The 15,920-nt window shown below is 41.5% G+C and overlaps 1 protein-coding gene across 3 annotated transcripts in view; it reads right to left on the minus strand.

The window, feature by feature from the left end:
• Positions 1-8,904: 8,904 nt before the first annotated feature.
• OCRL (OCRL inositol polyphosphate-5-phosphatase) overlaps positions 8,905-15,920 on the minus strand; it is a 65,285-nt gene continuing 58,269 nt past the window's right edge. For all 3 annotated transcript variants that reach the window (XM_079123359.1, XM_079123360.1, XM_079123358.1), the window contains 3 exons: positions 15,256-15,383; positions 12,938-13,049; positions 8,905-12,732 (listed from right to left, as the gene is read on the minus strand). In XM_079123359.1, the coding sequence (XP_078979485.1) occupies positions 12,608-12,732; positions 12,938-13,049; positions 15,256-15,383 (365 nt within the window). In that variant the 3' untranslated portion in view covers positions 8,905-12,607. The remainder of the gene's footprint in view (positions 12,733-12,937; positions 13,050-15,255; positions 15,384-15,920) is intronic.

Genomic DNA, 15,920 nt, shown 5'->3' on the forward strand with positions numbered 1-15,920 from the left:
ATCGTTTCCTAGAAGCAGAATGATTAGTGTCAATGTTTCTAGGCTCTTAACACATATTGCCACATTGCTTCTAGATGACACTCATTTACCCTTTACAAGTCCCAGGCATGCTTGTTTTCCCTGAGCTTTGCCAACACTGAAGTAATAGATGACAAAGATTATTGGACATCAGGCACTAAGTTAGGTGATGGGGCTATGAGATTAAGGAAAAATCCAGGAATTATATCTCTGCCTCCACAGAGTTTCTGACTTGGTGGGACAGAGTGACTTTGATCAAATTGTAATGTATAATTACAAGCTGAGGGAGAGGAAAGTGTATGAGGAGAGTGTGTAACAAGGTTAGGATCTAGCTGGAGCTGGGCAGTGGCCAAGGAAGGATCCTCAGAGAAAGTGACATTTCTGCTGAGACTGAAGTCTTGGGAGGAGTTGGCTCTGTGGTGAAAGGATACAGACACCAGTCAAGGACAGAAGTCATGTTGGTTGAAGCCAAAGGCACAGCAGGTGGTAGGGTGTGAATGGAGTCTTAGTTCATGACAATCAGACCAACTGGACCTTATGGGTCCCCATGATAATTCTAGGAAACCACTGGATGGTTTAAAACAGGTGATATAGTTGTATTTGTTTTCTGAGAATCACTACAGTTTTTAAAAAAAAATTTTAATTGTGATAAAAAACACAAAATGTATCATCTCATTCTTTAATATTTTTTAAGTTGTATATGGACACAATGTCTTTATTTTTATGTGGTGATGAGGATCAAACACAGTGCCTCACACATGCTAGGCAAGCGCTCTACCACTGAGCAACAACCCCAGCCCCCATCTCCATCATTTTGAAGCATAGAGTTCAATAGTGTTCAGTGTATTCACATTGTTGTGCAACAGATCCCCAAACTTTTTCATCTTGCAACACTGAAACTTGATACCCACTAAATAACTGCCTATTTCCTGTCCTCAACTCCTAGGAACCCCATTCTACTTTCTATCAATTTGACTACCTCCCATTAGTAGAATCATAGAGTAAATGTCTTTTTGTGACTGGCTTATTTGATTGCCACTTTTGGTTATTGCGAATAATGGTGCTATGAACATGAGTGTGTAAATGTATCTTTAGGATCTCGTTTTCAATTCTTTTGGATATATATCCAGAGGTATGATTGCTAGATCATATAGTAGTTCTCTTTAGTGTTTTGAGGGATCTTGAGAACTACTTTAAAAAAGCAAATTCGGCAAAGCTGGTTTTGCCACCTAAAACCAATAGAAAATAGCAGTACTCTATGACTGCTAAAAATTATTACCTTCTTGGACTACATTAATATAGTTCACTACATTTTCTCTGTCACACACACACACACACACACACACACACACACACACACACAAACTCATCTGAAGTTAATAGAGCTCAAAATGAATAATTAATTGCATATACATTTTAGGAATATCTACTGCATACACTTATATCTTTAAGTGGCTTTGAGGGACAATCTTTGTCAACCAAACATCATTGAGCACTTGATCTCTGTAAGGCATCATGGGGAAACCCCAAATATGCTGAGTTTTTCTACTCTCTTGAAGCTTCTAGTCCCAAAGAGGCAACAACACTCTTTGGTGTATGGTGTGTTGATCTAGTCACACAAGGAATGGTTTTAGGGGTCCAGGGGAGGCAAGAGTCATAAGGATTCTTGGAGGTCACATTTAGGTTTGATAGGGTTTGTACAGGTGGAGAGGGAAGGGCTACAGGTTCTAAGTGGCTGCTGCAGATTGAGCTAGAGTAGAGTGTGCATGAGTTTAGGGAAGGAGTGGGCATGAGAAGGTGGAGTGGGCGTGAGAAGGTTGAGAGGGGGAGACTCAGCCAGAGAAATGGGTGGAAGAGAGTAATGAGAGGTTTGAATGCCAGGTCGAAGAACAGGAACTTCTTTGGTAAGCAGGGAAGGGGGGCACAGAGGGATTTTGAGTATGGGAGTGACATCAAAGAGTGCAGTGATGTGTAGGATAGACTGAAAGGCAGAAAAACTGGCAGCTGGGGAATTCATTAGAAAAGGGTTAAATTACCTTAGGTTTATTACCCTAGGTCTGAGGTAATGAGGGTTTAAATTCTATGAGGCGTGGGAAGTGAGTAGGGGCAGGGAGGGGTCAGTGAGAGGAGACTGTGAAATGTCCTAATCCTGTTCTCTTTTCCTTGGACATTTCATCATACCTTTTTCCTTCTTCCTTCTACCCTCCCATTTTGTCTTCCCTCTCTTCCTTCCTCTGTGCTCTTTTCTTGTCCCATCCTCCCTCCATCAACCCCTCTTTTCTTCCATCAATCTTTTTTCTTCTTTAAGAAAAGACCATGTACTTGTTTCCAATCTTACCCATTTTGCTTTCCTTCAGAACCTTGCACAGTGGCCTGCAGTTAGCAGGTTCTTCATTAATATCTGTTGGGTTGCAACTGGTAAATGATTAGAAGTAGAGCAGGGTCAAAAATAGGCAAAGGTTCAGGCCTGTGTGATGGGAGAGAGAAAGATGCCAGGAGAAGCGGGTCAGGGTCTAAGACAGGTTGAACTTGAGCTGTGAACAGGTTATCTAGTTGACATGACATCTTTGGGTGCAGTTAGAAGGGATGGCAATTTTAAAGAGCATCCTCACTGCTCTGGTTTGGATGTTGAATGTCCCCTAAAAGCCTAGTGTTAAGTGCTTGCCCCTCAGGATGGTGCTATGGGAGGTGGTGATACCTTTAGGAGGTGGGATCTAGTGGGAGTAAGTTGGATCACTGGGGGTGTGCTCTTGAAGGGACTCTGATCTCTTCCTCCTTTTTGGGTTCCAGCTCAGCAGTTTTGCTGCACCACACACTCACTACCATAGCCATCCAGTATTCCCAGCAGAAGCCCCAAACAATGGGGAAACCAAATCACAGACCAAATCTCTACAAACATGAGCTAACCGAATCCTTTCTAAGTTATCTCAAGCACTTTATTATAGTAACAGAAAGCAAACATACCCACCTTTGCCTGGGGAGATAATGATTGTGTTTAAGAGCACAGTTTGGGCTCTAGGGTCATATTCTAGTAACTAGCTGAATAGCAAGTTACACAGACTCTTTGAGCCTCTGCTTCTTCACCTATAAAACTGAGGATAAAGCAGTACTTTTAAAGGTTGTTTTGATGGCCACAATGATAGTAAATGTATTATTACAGAATCTGGAATAAATGAAAGCTAGAATTATTAGCTATTTTGTTAAAGTTAGGAAGAGGACATTATGGAGCAAAAACTCATTTCACATCATTCCTCTGAGAAAAGCCACTCATGGCTTCCTGTTGCACATCAAGCAAAATGCTGCCCTTGTCCCCTCAGGCCCTCTGTGATCCTGCCCTGCTCACCTCTTATCTAGCACATCCTCCTCCTCACGGTGTTCTGCCTGGCTGTCCCTGGAACATGACAAGCTGGTTTGCTTCCTTAGGGCCTTTGCATTTGCTCTTTCCTTTCATTGGAATGTTCTTTGTTGGATCTTGCCTGTCTGGCTTTTTTGAGTTTTGGTATGTATTGTGTAACCACCATTCAAATCAAGATATGGTATGTTTTGGCTTCCTGAGATCTAGGTCTTAGCTCAAATACCTCCTCCTCAAAGCAATCCTGTCTGACCAAGTCCCTCTGTCGTACCCTTTCACACTCACCTTGCTTTGTCTGCTTCATAGTACTGTGATGGCCTGTGGCTGTCTCGTGTACTTCTTTTTGCATGTCTCTTTACCTCCATCCCTGCCCCACCCTCCTAATGAAAGCACCAAGAGAGCAGTGACTTTGTCCTGTTTACTTCTGTATCACCACTTTGAACAGCCTGCGCCTGTAGGAGGTACTCCATAAATACTTGTCAAATTGATAAATAAAATGCAAGAGGAGGTGGTGATGGTTGAAAAGGAAAAGTCCGGCAAGGGTAGGAGAAGGCTCATACAAGGAAGTGCTGGCCTCGGCAAGAAAGAAGGTGAAGCTAGAGACATTCTGATGTACAGGGCAGGACTTAGAGAGGGCTGCTTTGCTATTTTCACAAAGTAAAGGGTGTAGTCACCTGTAGAGAGCTGAAGGGCAGCAGGAGAGAGGTCTGGGCCAGGACCAATAGAGAGTTTGGGCTACTGCTATTTCCTACTTATTCACCAGGTATTATTCCAAGCCCTTTAAATGTATTAACTGATTTTATCCTTATGACAATCCTGAGGAAAGATACTATTACAACTTTTATTTTAAGGTGTAGGTTGCAATGGTTTGAGGGTGCACCCCAAAGGTTCATGAACTGGAAGCTTGATTCCCAGTGTGACAGTGTTGAGGTGATGGGAACCTCAAAGAGGTGGAACATAGAAGGTGATTAAGTGATTGGGGATTGATGTGGTTCTTGAGGAACTTGGGTTATAACAGCGAGTTTTTTTTTTTTTTTTCTTTTTTTTTTTATAAAGAGTCTGGCCCCTGAATCTCTCATTTCCTGTACTGCTATGTGATCTCTTCTTTTCCTTGGAGTGCTCCTATCATGATGCCATCTACCCTGTTGTGATGTAGCCAAAAGGCCCTCACCAGAGCCATCCCCATGCTGGCACCAGATGCCCCAAACTGAGCTAAAAAACCTCTTTTCTATATAAAGTACTTGGCCTCCAGTATTTTGCTACAGCAATGCAAAAAAAGAGACTAACACATGGATACACTTTAAATATGTACATTTTTCATCTGTCAATTATACCTCAATAAAGCCAGATAAAAAGATGTGTAAGCCAAGGTATAGAGAGATCAATTAATTTTTGCTCAGTATCATACATCTGGGAAGTGGCAGAGCTAGGATTTGAATTCAATTTGACTGCTGGAGCCTGTGTTAAGAACCACTACAGTTTCCTGCCTCCCTAGTCCCAGTGGAGCAAGTTGGTGAACATTCAACATGAATGAAAAGGATTACAGAACCACAGATGGCAGGCCCAGGGGCAGTTAGCCAGAAAACTGTGACAAAAAGCTCAGGACTTGGATCAGAGAACGTGAATGCCACAGGGTGGATGATGGAATTAGGTGCAGCAAAGATGGGGGCTGAGGCATTCTGAAGGGTGAGTGGGTAGGGAATTAGTTTTCTAGGGAGAAAAAACAGTATGTGCAAAAGATCTGACCTGGGAAAGCTCTCAGCTCACTGGAAGGGGTAAAAGAACAGTGTCATGGTGACAGGGGTTGGGGAAGGTTACTAGTAGACAGGGATAGGATCCTTCAGTGTAATATTCTGCAAAGTATGGTCCAAGCAATCCTGCATCAAGATGCTCTTGGGTATTTATTTAGAATGTGGACTCCTGTGCCTCATCTCAAACCTACTTAATCAGATTTTCTCAGAGTAGAGTGTTATGATTTAGATATGAGGTGCCCCCAAAAGCTCATGTGTGAGACAAGGTAAGAATTTCCAAAGGTGAAATGATTACAGAGGTATAATTTAATCAGTGAATTAATCCATGGATATGGATTAATTCGGTGGTAACTGCATGCAACTAGGGTGTGGCTACAGGAAGCAGGTCACTGGGGGTGTGCCTTTGGGGTTTATGTTTTGTCCCTAGTGAGCAGAACTCTTTCTCTTCTTCTTGATTGCTATGTCTTGATTGATTTCCTCTGCCACACCCTTCTGCTATGATGTCCTACCTCACCTTGGGCCTAGAGCTATAGAGTTCATCAACCATGGACCGAATCTCCAAAACCCTGAGTCAAAATAAACTTTTCTTCCTCTACATTGTTTTTGTCAGGTCTTTTGTTCATATCAGCACAAAGTTGACTGAAACATGGTGCCTGGGACCCACTTTTTAACAATGTCTCCAGGTGATTCTTTTTTTAAAAATTTTATTGGTTCTTTTTAGTTATACATGACAATAGAATCCATTTTGAAATAATTACACAAGCATGAAATATGTCTTGTTCTAATTCAGAGATTTGGCATCCACCAGTGTAGGGCCTAGTGAATCATGGGAAAATTCAGGTTTCACTGTAAATCCGACCTACTGTGACATTTATGTTCATTAAGAATTCAGTGATGGGGAAATCACTGAAGGGTTATCAAGAGGGGAATGATGAGACTGATGCTCTTAAGTCATGCTGCCTGCTGTAGAATGGATTGAGGGCAGCAAGGCTAGGAAGACAACAAGGTAGAAGGCTATTACAACCGTCCATGTGAGGAATGATGGTGGCCTGGATCAGTATATTAGCAGTGGAGGTGATGAGAAATGGATGAACGTCAGGCATTGTCATCAAAGTGGAGTTGATGGGACGTGGAGAAACCAAGGCTAAGTCCTAGATGCTTAGCCTAAGCAACTGGGTAGATGGCACTGACATTCTCTGAGATGAGGGATGACTGACAGAAGATCTGGGTTGGGTGAAGATAGAAGAATTCAAAATAAAAGAAATCCATTTTGTATATTTAAAGCTTGAGAGGCCTATAACTTATCCAAGGGGAGATGTCAGTTAGCTAATTGGACATATTGGGCAGAAACTCAGAAGGTATGAGTTGAAAAATACACATTGGACTCAGGGGCATTAGAGTTAGCATTTAAAGCCATGGTAAGTGGCAAGATGCCATGAAAGTAATGAATGGAAAAGCAGAGTGAAACTGTTTGAAAAAATAGACTTCCTACTTAGGATGAAGAAGAGGCTTAAAGAGCATGAGAAAGCAGAAGTGGATGATTAAGAGCTCTGGTCCTTTCAGGGTAATATGTGGCTAGGCTTGCAGGAAAGCTCTATACTGGGTTGATGGCTGAAAGAGTGGAAGTGAAAACCTCAGGGCTTTTGAAACAAGTGATATTAATGTCAGGTGACATTGAAGTCACCAAAGATGATGGCAGGGGGTGAGACAGGGAGGACAAATGGCACTAGGTAGCGACAAATGTGTTGTGAAATAACTGAATTGGTAAATCTTTGGTCCCTATACCAGTAGCCTCAACATTACCTGGGAAATTGTTAGAAATGTAAATTCTTGTCACTCCCCATATGGTTTGTCCCCAGCAAAACTCAAGATGAGGCTTGGTCCCCAGTATAGCAGTGTTAGGAAATGGGGTCTTGTGGGAGGTATTTGAGTCATGGGAATGGAGCCCTTGTGAATGGATTAATGCCCTTCTTTTGGAAATGGGTTAGCTATCATAGGAGTTCAGCCCCTTTTTCTCACTTGTGCACCTGCCCTCATGCCCTTCCATTTCCTGCTATGAGCTGAAGGAGCAGGAAGCCCTCACCAGAAGCCAAGAAGATGTCAGTGTCATGCTTCTGAGCTTCTCAGTCTCCAGAACTGAATCAAAATAAACCTTTATTCCTCATTTTTAAAGTATCCCAGGTGATTCTGTTGTGCCGCCAAGGATAAGAACCACTGACTTAGACAGTTTCCAGGTAATGCTGATGCTGCCAGGTTGGGGACCACAGAAAAAAACAGCCCTAGACGACTGTAATGAGTGGTCAGGATAGAGAACCACCTATCAAAGTGAAGATGGGCGAAGTGCACAGCACAGAACCACACTCTCAAAGCATCAAGGAACAAGCAAGACCCTCTTCTTTGCCCTGGGATCTGGAGGGGTGGGAATAGTTTCCACTAGTACAAGATGAGAGAGAGGGTACCACTGGTGGGTAAAAATCAATTCAGGTAAGAAGTCAGACAAGGCCCAAATAGCAAAGGTCAAAATTAAAGAGGGATTTACTCACTAGGCAAGTCAGAAGAGTCAGAAGCCAGGCACCCAGGAAAAGGCAAATTTCCACAGGAAAAAACAAAAGGCCAGCAGGGAGGAATGGGCAGAGCAGGTGGTGTGGCTCCTGAAGCTGGATGGCAGTCAGGTGTCACACATTGGTGATGGTAAATTGTTATGCATTCTTTGACTTACACCTCGCCCTCATTAACAAAAAGGTTTATGGGAAAATTCTAAAATACAGAACTATAGAAGGTGTGATGGCATGTCTGGGGTTCGTGTGTGTGTGTGAAGGGGTTGAACAGGCTGACCACTGGCCTGGTCTTACCTACCTGACAAGGTTATCATCAAAAGAGAAATCTAAAGCATTAGGTTCAGTCAATATGACAAAGAAGAAAGCTGGGGGATTGGTAATCTACTTAGCATCTTCTATGCACCAGGTACCATCCTGGGAACTTTAACTATTTCTAATTTAATGCAGGGTCTTGTGGGTCATGGGAAAGTTTGGATATTATTCTAAATGCACTAGGAAGCCTCTGAAGGGTTTTTAACAAGGAAGTGATGAGATTCACATAATTAAGTCATTTAAGATCAATATTATGCCTATTCCATTTTTAGGCAAGAAAACAAGAGGTTAGCTAGTCCAATAAACCAGGTCTCTTTGAGATAAAGCAATTATGGCAAAATGTTAAGTGGAGAGTTTAGGTTAGAGTGTTCACTGAACCAGGTCTAACTTCAAAGCTCAAGCTCTTTTTTCCCACTCTGCTGTACTGTATTGCTAACCTAAGTAACTTTAGGTCAATCATTGTCCCAAGACTTTCCCCATTTAGACAATGAGATTGAATTAGATCATCACTAAGTTTCTCTCAAACATTTTGCAATTTAACAGTTGCAGTGTGCAACTTTGGAAAATTAGGGAAAACCAAGAGCCAGTTCTTCAACTTGCCTTGTTATCAGAGAGGCCCTAATGGATCTCCTGCACCAGAAGCCCAACAGCCAGGATGCACTTTCCTCTGCAACATCAGGCAAGTATGGTTATCATGCCTCCTATGCCACACTGACCATCACTGTGTAAAAATGCTAGGCATAGCCAGGTGCAGTGTTTCACACCTTATAATCCCAGTGACCTTCAGAAGGTTGAGGCAGAAGAGCTGCAGGTTTGAGACCAGCCTTGGCAATTTAGAGAAGACCTGTCTCAAAATAAAAAATAAAAAGGACTGGATAAAAAAAAAAAAAAAAAAAAAGCTCAGTGGTAAAGTACCCGTGGGTTCAAATCCCAGTATTGAAAAAAAAAAAGCTGCTGAGGGGGAGGTCACTCTCAAAAGGAAACACCTTCTTCTGCCAAGCATTATGGGTGGGGTTAGAAAAACTATTCTTGATAACACTGAGTAAGCACATTCATCAGGGTCAAGCTCACAGTTGGAGGGAACTGGAAGAGTGCCCTGGTTGAGAAGAAGCTTACAGCTGAGGCCTCTTTAGTCTCAAAGTGAATGGAATCAGAATTCACAAATTCATAATGGATATTGGCTGGGAAAAAATGGCACCCTGCTCCAATCAGGGGTATCCTCCCTAAATGTTAGCTTAGATCTGAGGTACCCAAAGTACTAAATTTATATACCTATCATTCCAAAGGGTAATAAAAGTTCAAAACTGGCTTTGAAAAGCTGCAAAATGAATTATGTGAAAACAAGCTCTTTAGAAGTCATGGCTAACCTACTGAGGTTATGTCAGAAAGGACAATTGGGTCTTCTCCCAATATGTATGCTAAGAGTTTGTCAAATTTCTGAGGCTGGAAAGATCATGGATCTGACCTAGTGTGAAATTTATGTGCATTAAACTTCAACATACAGCTGGGTACATTGGAATGTGCCTGTAGTCCCAGTTACAAAGGAGGCTGAGGAAGGATCATTTCAGTCCAGGAGTTCAAGGCCAGCCTGGGCAACATTGCCAAACCCTACTAAAAAAATATCAACATCCTTTTCTTTTGTTGTATGAGTGCTTAGGATTCAAATAAGGGTATTTGGTTGGCCTGTGAAAGGATATGACTTTTTAAAACGTGTTTTGCAATGCTGGGGATGAAACCCAGGGCCTGGAGCATGCTAGGCAAGGACTCTACCATTGAGCTATACCCTAGCCAGTGTTACTTCTTTATTGGCTTCTGAAAACACATGGCTTCTCACCTCTGCGAGCAAATACACTGAAAAGTTTCTTTGTTTCAGTGCTGGGGATCAAACACAAGTCCTCACATATGCTAGGCAAATGCTACATCACTGAGCTACAGTCTCAGCCTGAGAATTCCTATAAATGATACTTCCCTGCAAGAGAGATGATCACAGCAAAGGTATATCTGATGGGGACTACAGCAACATCAAGTGGGACCCAGTGATATAAGCTTCCCTCCTCAGTTCTTTTTCACCAATATCACATTTTGATTTTTCATACAACATATATTTATTCAGAAAAGAATTTGCAATAAATTATAATAAAAAAGACACAAAATACAGAATCCCACTAGCAGCTTTGCTTAGTGACTAAGACATTTTTGGGAAATATAACAAACAATTACAGAATAAGAATCAGGAAACAGTGAAAGGAAAACTAATGCAATGTCACCTCAGGGATTTGAACAATTTCTTCCTAAAACAACAGGTGCAGAGTCCTTCCCTACCAGTTGAATCTGAAATCCTTAATTTGGAGGAACTATGAAATAGTACCTTGGTGTACTTAGGAATTAGAGGGTGGGATGCTGGGACAGGCACAGGAGGGAAGCAGATTTCTTATATCTAGTCTGTCTTCTCTTCTCTATCTAGAGATTGTCTAAAATCCTCAACCCTGTATATATCCCAGGATGAGCCGGGAAAAAGGTTGATGCAGTAAACCAACTTAGAGCTTTGACCTGATTAAGAAAGAGGCTGTGTGTGCTGCACAGAGCTCATAATCACCATACCCTTGGTCACCCAAAGACCCCAGGTTGGAAAGATACTAGAAAACAGGCTCAGGAAAGCCATTTCCCTGCATTAGTACTCTATCCTAGCTTCAATTATCTAGCTCCTATTCTCTGCCTCTTTCTGTGACCACTTTGTGGACAACTGGAGATGACCAAACTGTTCTGCTCTCAGTCTTCCATTAAGTAAGTTCACCACCCAGCCCCTGACCTATCAGACCTTAAACTATCTGGCATCAGTATTTTGACTCTAATTTCTCTCAGGCCCAATCAAGAAAGGGTTTAACCAGTATATTGCAGTATACATACCTTGTCTTCCCCCAAAGAACTCAACTTTCAAGAGATTGGAGAATCGGAGAACCAGTCAGTGGTAGAGTTTCCCCTGGCCTCTCATTGGATGGTCTAGAAGAGTTAAGGAATCAAAGCCCAAGATTGCACAGAGCCCATACATTATGTCCCTTGATCTAATGTTAACAGGCAAGAATAACTTGGGGTGGTTTTAATGAAAGAAACCAGGAGGAAGTCAATTGCATCAGGGAGTTTTGCAGTTAGTGGCTGGTGGCTTGTTTGTCAATCAACAAATTAATTTTTAAAAAGGTTGTCCCATAAAGCTTGAATGAATGAAATATTCAGAGGGTCATCTTGGGTGGGCAAGGCAAGGTTTTATGGTTGGTCCCACTGATCAATCTCTCTTACACAATACTGGATACAGTGACTGGGAGGCAAAGGGAGTCTTCTACATCCTTGAAGAAGCCAGATATGCAGCCCAAAGTCAACCCTGCTGGGGTGGGATAACACATGTCCCTTGGTACTTCAGACAATTGAAGAAGGGTTCTGAGGGTTATCCTCAGTATCCTTGCTGTGGGTGGAGCATTAGCTCCAGAGGAGTCTGCTAGAGGCACACAAACTCCCTTTTTCAGTGTGGGGAAATTGGCAAGTGTTGCTCTGGAGGTGAATTTTTTCTTTCTTTTTACACTGGGGATTGAACCTAGTAGTGCTTTACCACTGAGCTACATTCTAAGTCCTTTGTTTTTAGTCATTATTTTGAGACAATGTCTCACTAAGTTGCTGAGATTGTCCTCAAACTTGCAATCCTCCAGCCTCAGTTTCCCAAGTTGCTAGGATTTATAGGTGTGCACCACTGAGTCCGGCATTGGAGGTGGCTAAGTGGGAGATGCATCCCCTAGTGTCCAGGATTAATAAGCCTCATATAAAATGTAAATAAGAGGATAGGGAGAGTAGGAAGCAGGACCTATCAAATGTGAATACTTTTACTCCTGAAATACTCAAAGTGCTTCCACTCTGACTGTGATTCTCTTATGTCAATGGGATGCCATCTCTATAGCTCCTAAAGTTATGTTACTAAATGTGATCTAAGTCAAGAAAAATGGTTCCACCCAGAGCGGATCCACAAAAAGGCTGATAACAGTGACATATACATGCCATTGTAGTAGAAATGTACAAATGCATGTAATGACCACATATAGACAGTGAACTCACTGTTAAGGAGAACCAAGGAGTCATTAGCCTCACCCAGGCTTCCTTTGAAGTGATAGAAGGAGTGGAGTGCAAAGGAGTGACATGGGGAAGAGTGGGTCAAAAGTGCATTATATGGAGGACTACAGACAAGTCTGAGATATAGCAAGTAGTGCTTATAGACCTAGAATGGAAACATCTCAGAATCTAGGCCTAAGACTAAGGACAATCATGACAATTGGGTAGGAGGGCAACAAACATTATCCGTAGGTAAAGGAGTGTAAATACAGACCTCTTTGCCTTATAAAGAGAAAACACAAAAACACCAAAATACGGTAACTTTGGCTTGGCAATATAAGTCTAAAAGTATTTTGCTGTGTAGAATATGGTAAAGAAGGGATTAAGAAACTCTTTTTCTTTTGCACTATTAACAGAACCTGAGATCCTGCAATAGACCCTTCCTGTGGCACGCCTTCTCAAATCATTCTGAAATACTTGGAGCCCAAGATCTTTCTCCTCTAGAATTTTGAAGAAGAAAAGACTTAGTCTTCATCACTCCCAAGCAGAAAGCCCAGAAGAAACTGGATGGCACGCTGGCGGTCACTTGGAGTCTGTCTTGCCATAAGGTTGGGTGGAGGCCTTAGGAGAAGAGTAGTGAAGAGAGTGGCTGGAGGGCAAGAGAAAGAAAAGGGGAAAAGCTTTGTGAGACATGATGTAAGTAAAACCTCAGGGCTGGAAGGCCAGGGGACAAAAACAGTAGGATTGAAATGACTGTCATGTGCTTGAACATCCATAAGGTATACAATGTAAATGATGCACAGACTGTTGTCCACAAACACCCCCATGTAGCTGTTCTTATGAAGTACCCTTACCAATCATGTTGGCGCTGACGTTGTTATATTCAGAGAATTTTAACAGTTCTCGAAGGAATGCCATCAAGTAACGGAAAACATTTCTATGGCATCTTGGCAGCTGGGAAATTACCTGTTTTTAAAAAGGGGATGGACAGTGAGGAAAATAGGTGGAAGAAGGGAGTAAAAAGAATTTATAGGTGCCATAAAAGCAGTTTACAATCCAATCTTTATAGACCCTGTTTTTCTCTACCTTCCATTACTTACTCATGACCAACATAATACCTGCCAAATTGGATCTTCTAAGTAAGAATGGTCATATTATTTGGTACCTTACTCAATGACCAGGCCATGCATTCATCACAGATTTATATGCACATGATTCCTCAAAAGAAGGCAGGTGTTACAGTGAATCTCACCCTCATACATATCCATAAAGACTGAGGTCCTAATTAGAATAAGATGTATTTCATGCTTGTATAATTATATCAAAATGGATTCTATTGTCATGTATAACTAAAAAGTACCCATTAAAAAAAAGATCAAACTGTGGTATATACACACAATGGAATATTAATCAGCCATAAAGAGGAATAAAATTATGGCATTTGCTGGTAAATGGATATCATGCTAAGTGAAATAAGCCAAGCCCCCAAAATCAAAGGCTGAATGTTTTCTCTGATAAGTGGATGATGACACATAATGGGGACGGTGGCGGGGGTGCCAAGAGAAGAATGGAGGAACTTTGGATGGTGTAGAGGAAAATGGGGTAGGAGAGGGTGGGGGAAGGAAATATAATAGACTGAGATGGACATTATTACCCTATGTACATGTGTGATTACATGAATGTGTGAATCTACACTGCGTACAACCACAGAAATGAAAAGTTTTACCCCATTCGTATATAATGAATCAAAATGCAGTCTGTAAAAATAAAAACTTAAAAAAATTAAAATTAAAAAAAAGATCATATGTAAAAACTTAAAAACTTAACTTCCTAGAAGAGAACAGCAGAATAGTGGTCAGCAAGGGCTGGGAAGGAGGTGAGGTAGGGGCAATAGAGGGAGGTCACATGACCAGACACAGACAGGAATAGTAGGTACTAGCTTTCCACAGTGCAGTAAGGTGGCTGGAGTTTACAACGTATTACACATTTTGTAAAGAACTAGAGGAGATGAATTCAAATGTTTAAGGAGATGACAATGTTAATTATCCTCATTTAATCACTACACATTCTCTACCTATATGGAATTAAGATACTGTACCCCATAAACATGTACACATTTTTAGAATAAAATAATTTGGATAGAAAAAAGGGGTGGGAGGGGGCAAGAATGGAGGAAGGAGGGACTGTATAGAGGGAAAAGAGGGGTGGGAGGGGTGGGGGGGAGGAAAAAATAACAGAATGAATCAAAAACATTTCCCTAGGTAAATGTATGATTACACAAATGGCATGCCTCTACTTCATGTACAAACAGAGAAACAACATGTATCCCATTTGTTTACAAAAATAAATTTTAAAAAATAAATAAAAAAGAAAAAAGAAGGTATAAGTTCATTAGAGTAGACAAAGGGGATGGAAGGAAGGGAGGGGGATGAAAATAGGAAAGACAGTGGAATGAATCAGACAGAATTTTCCTTTGTGCATATATGAATACACAACCAGTGAAACTCCACATTGTGTACAATCAGAAGAATGGGATCCTAAATAGAATAAGTTATACTCCATGTATGCATAAAATGTCAAAATATACTCTACTGTCATGTATATCTAAAAAGAGCAAATAAAAATTTTTTTTAAAAAACCCTCCTCAAAAAAGGTAGATGTTAATCTGTTCTTTTCCTATTTTTCCAGACAGGTAGCCAAGCTGAATGGAATTCTCTACAATGTCATTTAGCATCACTGAGGACCTCCCCTCAATACTCACTAGTCTAATTTATAGGTAGTATCAGCTATTGTGCATCAAATTCATTTCAAGATTAAAAAAATACACCAAGAAGACTCAAAGGCTTCCTTCCTTCCAAGTGTCACCCTTTTTGGTAATAACCATCAGAATGCCATGTACAATCAACTTCACCAATCTTAACTCAGAGTAGAGGCATCTACTTCACTTTGTCTTCTCTAAACAGAAATAGGCCAACTGGAAAAAAATGTGGCAAATATAATCAGAAATAACAACCTAAAATTCAAGGGTCTCAACTCTGAATGCTGGTGTCCTGCCAAGAATAACATACACAGACCGATCCTACCATGCAGCTGGCTGACTCTCGGGCTTTGTAAAACTGAGGATTTCTCTGTGGGTGAAACTGCCCCAAACATACCTTCAGATCAAACTCACCTGTCGGCAGACTCGAGGATCATGAGCAGAGTCAAGACATCGCTGATACAGCTCATAACAGATAACTGGCTCTGGCAAGGCTTCCAGGAAAATGAGCAGGGCTTCAGCCACAGAGTGATTACTGCCAGCTGAATCACCTTAAGTCAAGGGAAAGGGGCTCCAGGAAAAAGGCCATTTAGAGTCTCAGATGGCTCCCTTCAGCAAGATCTTGAAGCGACATTTTCCTCCTCATACTCAGGGCATACCGAACCTAACTTGGGTTTGATATGTTATTGGTCCACGTACCCTGCAGCTGATTTGTTACAGAATTGGTCAAAGACTCTGGGATACTTGGCCCAATTTCAGACTCGGAAGAATCTAGAGCCAACAGAATAAGAGTTTCCACTGGAACAATCCTATAAACTAACTGCCAGTGTTTCCCATCCTTCTTCCTCCCCTAATGACAGCACATGTGGGGGCAGGAGTAAGTGATGGGCTGAAGGAGAACAGTCCTGAGGCTGTGGCTCCTATGCTCCGTGCTTATTAAAAGTCATTGTTACCTACCCTTGCTTCCTCTTAGTAATAGCTTGACACACAGAGAGGTCAAAAGTTACTGAAAGAAACAGAAACAACTGGATAGTTAGTGATTATCTTATAATAAAAGACAACTACAAAGACAATAAATA

The sequence above is a fragment of the Sciurus vulgaris genome (assembly GCF_902686455.1).
Source record: "Sciurus vulgaris genome assembly, chromosome: X".
NCBI lineage: Eukaryota > Metazoa > Chordata > Mammalia > Rodentia > Sciuridae > Sciurus > Sciurus vulgaris.